The following is an 8,150-nucleotide window of genomic DNA, read 5'->3' on the forward strand; positions in this document are numbered from 1 at the left end:
TCTCCAGACTTTCTCTCTTGCCTCCAGGGCCTGGGGTTCCTGAGGGCTGGCCTGAGCAGTAAAGACTGAAGCAAAGRMRGCATTCAGTAACWCTGYCTTCTCTGCATCCTTCGTCACCAGGGCACCCACCCCATTCAGCAAAGGGCCCACATTTTCCCTCTTAGATCACAATCCTTTCCTCCACAGTGAGACTGGAAAAGGCTTCTTCATCTCCAATATCAAATGCTTGCATTGATGGGCAGCAGGACAACTTTCCATGCTTCACCAGAAGCGAACAGGATGGAAAAAGGAAAGAGCTGTAGAGGGGACAAGATCAGTCTCTATCAAGCTATCTGTCCTTCAGTCTCTAGGTTATACAAAATCTAATCTAAACAAAAGTGTCTTAAATTTCCTCCGATTCTCCAAGGAAAGGGAGGTTTTCCATTCTTTGGTAGAGAGACAAAAACAGCTACCTATAGAGAGTTACAGCAGGTCAATGACTTTTTCATGTTTTCTTCATCCTTACCTAGCATGGGCAAGGCAACAGACAGCAACTAGCCATGCATATGCAGATTGCTTTATATAACTGAAGTTACCAAGACAAGTTCTGTTTCAGTTCAAAAGATATTCCTAAAACTATGAAGAAAGTCAATAGAAACCTTCATAATTTCATGGAATAATGAAAAAGCRTCAAGTCTGCAAAATACCAAAGCCATTTGATATTTCGGCTCATGGGCTGCAAGCTTTAGTATTCCTGCGGTGCACTGAGCAGACTTCTGACCAGTTGCACTGGTGACAAGCAGTTTTATCATTTGAATACAAATAAGTAGGGGGAAAAAATCATGTACTTTATATTAATAAATATTCTCATGGCTATACTGATAATCATTAAAATGCCAGCAAGCAAATTCTATGACTTCAAGGAGGACACAACTGAGAGGTCCAAAATGAAATTAATCACTTTGATTATTTATGGATAAGTGGTCATACGTTGCTACTTTGGAAGAAAATCCCTTTCTTCAAGACACTATTAGTGCTTATTTATAGAAAATCTTATGTAGATATCACAGTCTCCAGCATTTCTGCTAAATATTCTCACAATACATTGTTAAGTTAATGGATAAGAATGCAATTAAACTCAGTAGGAGTGCTGAATGAAGACAGCCCTACATCCATTACATTAAATCACAAAATTTTCTCTAGATTCAGAGTGCTAGGTTACTTGTATTCAGCTCTCCAAGACAAAAGCTGACGCAAGGACTTGGAAGAAAAAAAAGTTTACCTGTAAACTTTTAGCTGTACTATTCAAGTCAGTTATTCAACGGGAAAAGCAAGCCTAACTACACCAGCCACCCTATCAAAACTTTGACAGCGTAACCTTAAAATAAGGTTCCAGGGAAAAATAAATTATTTAAAAATTTGTTCTAAAAAACATCTTTTATCAAGAGACGATATAGGTGTCAAAATTTTGCTCAACAGATGAAAATGAGTTTCCAGCTGGACAGTAGGAGCAGCCACTCAAACACAGGAAAGTCTTATCTGAGGAAAGCAGAAACTATCATAAGTTAATACAGCCTCACTCCAGAAGCAAGACGAATGAATGAGCAAAAGGGGAAGAGTGTGCAAGTTAAACAGACCAGATCATAAAAAGAGCTCAAGGAACACAAGAGCAAAGACCTCACACGGGATTATGGCAAACAAGAAAGCAGAGGATTTCACAGAAGGAGGTGAGCACTAGTACACGAAGATTACTCCCCATTTCTGCCACTGACAGGATTAGACAGATAGATGTTTACTGTCCTTTCACTGGCCTTTCTATGGAAAAAGAAAACGAGGATGGGGTGAGCAGTGGGGAGGAAAAGGAAAAACAGGAGTTTGGGAGATGTGAACAGACAAAGCAGGAGACTCAGGTAGAGAATTATAACTGTTAAAAAAAAGTTATCGGAAAACTATATTTATGCATATCATGCATAGTGTTTTTAATAAAAAGTGAGGAATTCTGTTTTGATAAGACTATGCATAAAATCATAAATGGTCATGCAAAAAGAGAGATCAAATTAAACTCAAGGAAATGGAAAAAGCTCCGATATTGAAAACAACATAAGCTGTTCCAGAAGGTCATTTCTGAAGCTGCAGAAGGAGGTAAGTCCAAGAAGGAGGAGAGATGATTGAAGAGTTCAGTTATGGAATAAATCCACTCATAGGAAGAGGATGACAAGGACCTCTCAGAAGAGATCTTTCAAGAAATGACATCAAGGTACATGAAGAATTATGCAAGCAGTGAATCATAAAACTCAGGCAAATGAATGAGAGAGAAGGTAACATGTAATATTGAGATCAGAAGATTATCTTCACGTGCACACAATCACTGCTAAACTAAAAGCCAAATCTTTTTGCATCAGAAGCACACAGTACCTTTGCAGTTAACGCTCTAGTTAAATTGAAAAACATTCTCAATGGAGTGGCTTTGTGAAACAATATAATAGATAAGCCTAAAGGTTAGATGAATTCTACCCTAGACTGTGCAGTGAAGTAGCAGCATTTCAGAGCCAAACATTTGTCCATGTCTTGACGCCATAATGCCCAAAGCACAATAAAGAGAGCAAAGAAGCATGAGCTCCACACTCTCACTATTTCAGCACATAAATAAAAAGGTGTCCCTTTATTTTATATGTTGCACAGACATCAAGTACAAGAAAAACTATGGCTGAAAACTGTCTTGGTAGGCACTGACAGGCTACCAATAATAGGCTCCGAGTGCCTATGCCGAATTACCATTCAGGCATAAGATTTTAGGCCTGAAATACATTTTTTCATGAAAGCATCAGCTCGATGCAAAATAGCAGTCAAAAGGACAATTCAAAAGTTASGAATTACAGAGAAAGAAAGAAAGAAGACTAAGAACATTTATTTGCAACAATATAAACCTGTGGAACAGCCACATCCACACRTGATGTGTGGTTCTGGTCTCCCATTTCATAAGGGTTATAGCAGAAACAGAAAAGGCTTAGCAAACAGCCAATATAGATCATCATAGGATGTTCAAATTATTAGGTATAATTTGACAGACTACAACTTTCCAGCTAGAGACAACAGAGGAGATATGACAGAAGCCTGCTTACTGACATATCCAGGAGAACAGAGATCAACCACCCTTTTTCTATACAAACATTACAGGGTTTCAAACTAAGTCGTTGGGTATCTGGACCAAGACCAAACACTGCAGTTTTAAGCTGTGGGACTCCCTGCCACAGGATACTATCACTGCTTGAAGTCTACAGAGAGTCAAGGAGAGGCTGGTATCAGCTGAGAGTTACTAAATACACAGAGTACTTTTGGCTCAGAAAATATGACACATACTCGAGCTGAGACAGTATTCTGGGAAAGCATACCTTCAGATTTGCCCTGTTCTTATACTTTATTCTAGTCACTGGCATTTGGAGAAAAGATACTGGGCTAAATCAGTCTTTGATACAACACATGCTATTGTATATTCCAAGTGTTTTCCCCTTCTTCAACAAAATTAAGCCATAACTATTTGATTTTATTTATCTCAAAGGGTAAAAATGAGACACAAATTAAGGAGGAAGGGAGGGAAGGATATTATGTTGAATGGAAGAAAATGAGATAGAAATAGTATGACCATGACATAAATCAGTAGCAAAGAAGTCGGAAGAAATTATGTCCTGAATACACACTGTTTTAAGTAGCCTAATATCTGAAGGTTTCTGCTGGTAACTCCCTATCACTCTCTCTTGTCACGTGCAATCCTTGTTGGTCATTAGTCAGAGTATTGCCCAGGGCAGGAGAGTGCRTATGAACAGGTCTCTGCAAGGAAATGGCTACAGACGGTTCTGAAAATGAGTTCATGGTATTGATGTAGTCCTGACTTTATAAGATAAAGTTAAAGGATACATACTCACACTTTTTGCTCAGTAATTATCAACCATGTATGCATATGTATAATCCCRTAGTAATTTTTTTTCCACCTAATAGCACTGACAACTTGGTAACTGAGGCTGCAATCACAACACCAGCTAGACTCTGAAAAGGACGCTGTATTTTAAATCTTTCATATGATTCTCTCTTAAGAATACAAAAAGTATCTTCTGCACCCTCCATTCCTATTTAAAAAGTGTCAAAATTGGCTCTTCATACTAACTTCACTTTTCAAACTAGACAAAGCATTTACTCATCCAACCAGAATTTGTGCAAATATTACATACCTATGTATTCACAACATCTTTTCAGCCATCTTTTGCCAATGTATTCACAAGAAAGGATATATAAAAGCTTTCACTTTTTGGCATGCCTGTACCTAAAAAGAGGCAGCCTGCTAGGAAAAGGAAAGAGGTGAGGCAGCTGGATAAATTTCCAAAAATATCAGAAGACCAAGAATGAGTTAAAAGTCATACTATTTCTCAACAGACAATGAAAACCTCTTGAAGGGGTGGGGTGGGGGGAGTCTGAAGAGTTTCTTTCTTTCTTTTTTTTTTTTTTTTAACCTGAGAGAATAAATGTAAATTATTTCAGTGGACAATTAGTTTCTTATTTTTTTGTACTATAAATTAAAGAAAACTAAAAATTGCCTAAAAATTAAATACTATAGCTTAAAAAAGCTAAAAATTGGCTCTGAATTATCAAGCTATCATTTTAAGGTTAAAATACAGACCATAATGCAGAACAATACAGTCAGAAGAAAATGCTTCATAAGGAGCAAAAACCATGAAAAGCATTAAAATGTTTAATACAATATAAAAATCAATATTTAATAACCAACACATAATGTGGATGCAATGAATAAAGCAACAAGCATAATAAAATTTTGCTGGTTTTAAATTGAAACACTTCAGTACCAGAGGGATATACATAATTTGTAATAAAACAGCAGCCTCCAGATGGGACCAAAAGCGTGGGGTTCCCCCTCCCATCTTTTGTCATATCACAGCCCATCCCATAAACGTATACGATGGTGCAGAGGGAAGAGGAAAGTTTTATTCATACTGCCCATACCAGCAGGTCAACCACACTTTCACAAGGAAGGCGAAATAAGTGGTATAGACTATTGAAAATCGCTGTTTTAATTTGAAGCGCAAATTCATGTCACCCACTGGCACTGTAAGACTGTGTCTTCTTTTGATTTTCATCCTGTAATTCTGAATGTCTGTGGACCCTTCAAAGGGACAAAAATAGACTCCAGATCTCCTCAGTTACATCTCATCTATGGGCATCTTCATAAAAAAATAAAAATAAATAAATAAATAAAAAATAATTGCAAACATTATCTCCATACAACTAATTTCAGCCTACCTCTGTTCTAAAGCACTCTCCATCCACCTAAACTACATCTCAGCCTGTCGTTCTGACAACATCAGGCTATCATGAGTAAGTAATAAGCATCTCTGAAATACACTTTTTCTGTAACTCTCTTCCAGCTTTCATCTCTCCTTAACCCAATCACTTCAGCATCTCCTCTATGCCCTTGACAAATGCATCTTCTCCCACTCTTATCTATTCATGGTACTACTAAAAAGACTCTTTTTACAGCCCATCACTTTGGCTGCATTCCACTTTCACTTCCTCTCTCCATTTTAACATAAGTAACGTATTTTTGTAACCATTCACTGTTTATGCCCACTTACAGAAAGCCAGCCAATTCAATCCAACAAAACTAGCAGCAGCAACTGTAAGAAAACTATTCATTTTTGTTGTTACTGGATTTGTCTTCCTCAGTTTTAGCTGGTTAAAACAACCCAGGTGTAGGGATGGGATTGAGGGGTCAAAGAAGTGCCAGGAAAAGGAAGTGACAGGAGTTTGTCGTTAGGAATAAGGTGGGCAGATGTGCACAGAGCAAGGTGCTGGAGCATCGAATGTCAAGTATCAGCAGGCACACCATTTGGCTGGCTAAGTAAACTGCTTTCAGCTGCCCAGGTCTCCAATGCAAAAATTAGTCTCACTCATCTAAATTGCCAACAACATCTGCTGAAAGTCAGAATGGCCCACTTGGCAAAGGCACAAAAGTGGTAGTCAGTTAACAAGTTGCAACGGTTCCTTAAAAAGAGAGTCAAACTACAACTGCCCTGATGCCATCTCTGAGACTGAGCATGAACTTCTTTCTAGCTTATCTGAAGATTAGTAGAGCCAAATCAAGAGGCCAATAGCCTTATTTGACACACAGTTTTACACTGCTTGCATCCCCCACCTGGTGAAGAGAGAACAGGATTAAAAAAAAGTCTGACTTTGCCAGCACTTCTTCTCTGCTAAAGTAGGAAGAGATAGACATTGTCAGCACTTTCTTGTAATAGACAATTCCTTGCAACATTTACATGCACTTTATTCTCATATATCAAATTTCAGAGAAAACACAATTCAGTGGTGACCAGTCCTCCCTTGGATTACAGGTGAAGTCTTCTGTCCAGCAGTGACTGGGGTGCTCATTCACCTTTGGGTTGCTCTCTATATAGTCCGATTTCATAGAAAATAGCCCTTAGTCCAAATTAGGTTTACACAGAGCTGACTTGGGAGACACAGCAATACATATGCCACTATATGAAATTCTGAGAGACAGTCTTAGTTTTGCAACAGTTTTGGAACCTATTCACGTAGCAGAGCTTTTGTTTGCAACGAATCTAAAAATACACTGTGATCTAGAAGGAGATGCATGCTGCAGTACAGTATTCACTGAGGGACGGGGGTACATTGAGCCACATCAGCATCATCTTGGCCCTATAAACTCAGCTTTTTGCTTGTCCACAACCTTTTCACAAAGGTAAACAATTATCATCTGGTGACAGAAATAATATCCTTTAAAACAGGACAAAAATTAGTTACATTGTGTAGAACTAAATCACTGCTCAGAATTTGCTGCAAGGTACTCAAATAATCAAGGTCATACAGTAGCCAGCAAGACAGAGCTAGTTTTTAGCACTGGCTTTTTGTTGAACTTGTCAATTTGACAACCCATTTCACAAATATTTACTGGCAAATGTTCAGGACTGACGTGCTGTTGTTCTACTCAGAAAGTATATCAAGACAGTCTACTAACAAACCTATATACAATAATCCCTAGGCAATTTGTTCCAGCTGTGGAACATGCTTGTAGCCAGCCATGGTTTGCAATGCCTACAGGAACAGCTCAACTGAATAGACCTTAAGAGTCTATAGGAGGTCTAATGCTCCATTTTTTTTAAACCACTAATCAGTGTTACCCTTAACTCCGTACAGTACAGTTATCTATGCTGATGACATCTGCTTGGGTACCTAATCTTAAWCCTTTTCTAACCCAGAGGGTACCAGGAAATCCAGACTGGCAGTTATAGCTGACTTGTACTGCAGTTGGCACGTTTCTGTCTCTAGCAATGCTTTTGGGCCTTGGTAGCTGCATGCTTCCAAAAAAGAACTCTACCAAAACAACCCACATCTGCTCTCTCTCAGCAGGTCTCTCATTTACCACAGCTATCTGCTAAAATTGGATGCCTGCCCCTCTGCCCAATCCAAAACACACCATAATTGTCTACACAGCAGGAGTATTGGATCTACCTACGGATCACTCACACTCTGTGGACATCTGCTCTTCATCTCTGCTACTCAACAGCTGAATATCATGTACCATTCTGGGCCCACCTACCCCACACATAGTTAGCTATCACGCAACTCTGCATTACTATGAGTGTCGTTTCAGACTACAGATGGCATCTCTACCCCAGCTGCCACTGCTGAGTCATACTGCTCTGCCATGTGCTCACTTTGAAAATACATTAGCTAAAATAGTTGCAAAGATTGAAAGCTCATCTGACTTATTGTACCCAGATCTCTTACTGTTGGCTTTGTCACATTGCTGTTTGTCAGAGGCAACCAACTTAACTGAAGGAGTAACAGGACACACTGTAAGAGGGCAAGATGGCATTCAGCAATCAGGTTCTTATCTTGCTGGTCACTTCGGGGTCCTCCTGGACCGTTTCTGCCGGGGTCAGGGGCAGCCACCCTGGTGCAGAGGTGCCGTGCTGGGCCCAGCTGCAAGAGAGGAACGGCAGCTCCCAGACCCGACACAGCAAGCGGTAGCCTCACACAAGGCAGCCCCCAACCCAGAGAGGTCAGGCGCTAACCCAGAACACTTCTTTTCCAGAATTGCTGTGGCTTGATTTCTGTACACCTTGATTACCAGAAATGTT

At 39.5% G+C, this 8,150-nt stretch overlaps 1 protein-coding gene across 1 annotated transcript in view; it reads right to left on the bottom strand.

The window, feature by feature from the left end:
• LOC112968127 (receptor-type tyrosine-protein phosphatase kappa-like) overlaps nucleotides 1-7,591 on the bottom strand; it is a gene marked incomplete at its 3' end in the record, with an annotated part of 131,617 nt that extends 124,026 nt beyond the window's left edge. Inside the window, exon 1 of the mRNA XM_026070005.1 lies at nucleotides 7,534-7,591. Coding sequence (XP_025925790.1) covers nucleotides 7,534-7,591 — 58 coding nt within the window. The remainder of the gene's footprint in view (nucleotides 1-7,533) is intronic.
• Nucleotides 7,592-8,150: the final 559 nt, after the last annotated feature.

The sequence above is a fragment of the Apteryx rowi genome, unplaced genomic scaffold, assembly GCF_003343035.1.
Source record: "Apteryx rowi isolate R43461 unplaced genomic scaffold, aptRow1 scaffold_301, whole genome shotgun sequence".
Lineage (NCBI taxonomy): Eukaryota > Metazoa > Chordata > Aves > Apterygiformes > Apterygidae > Apteryx > Apteryx rowi.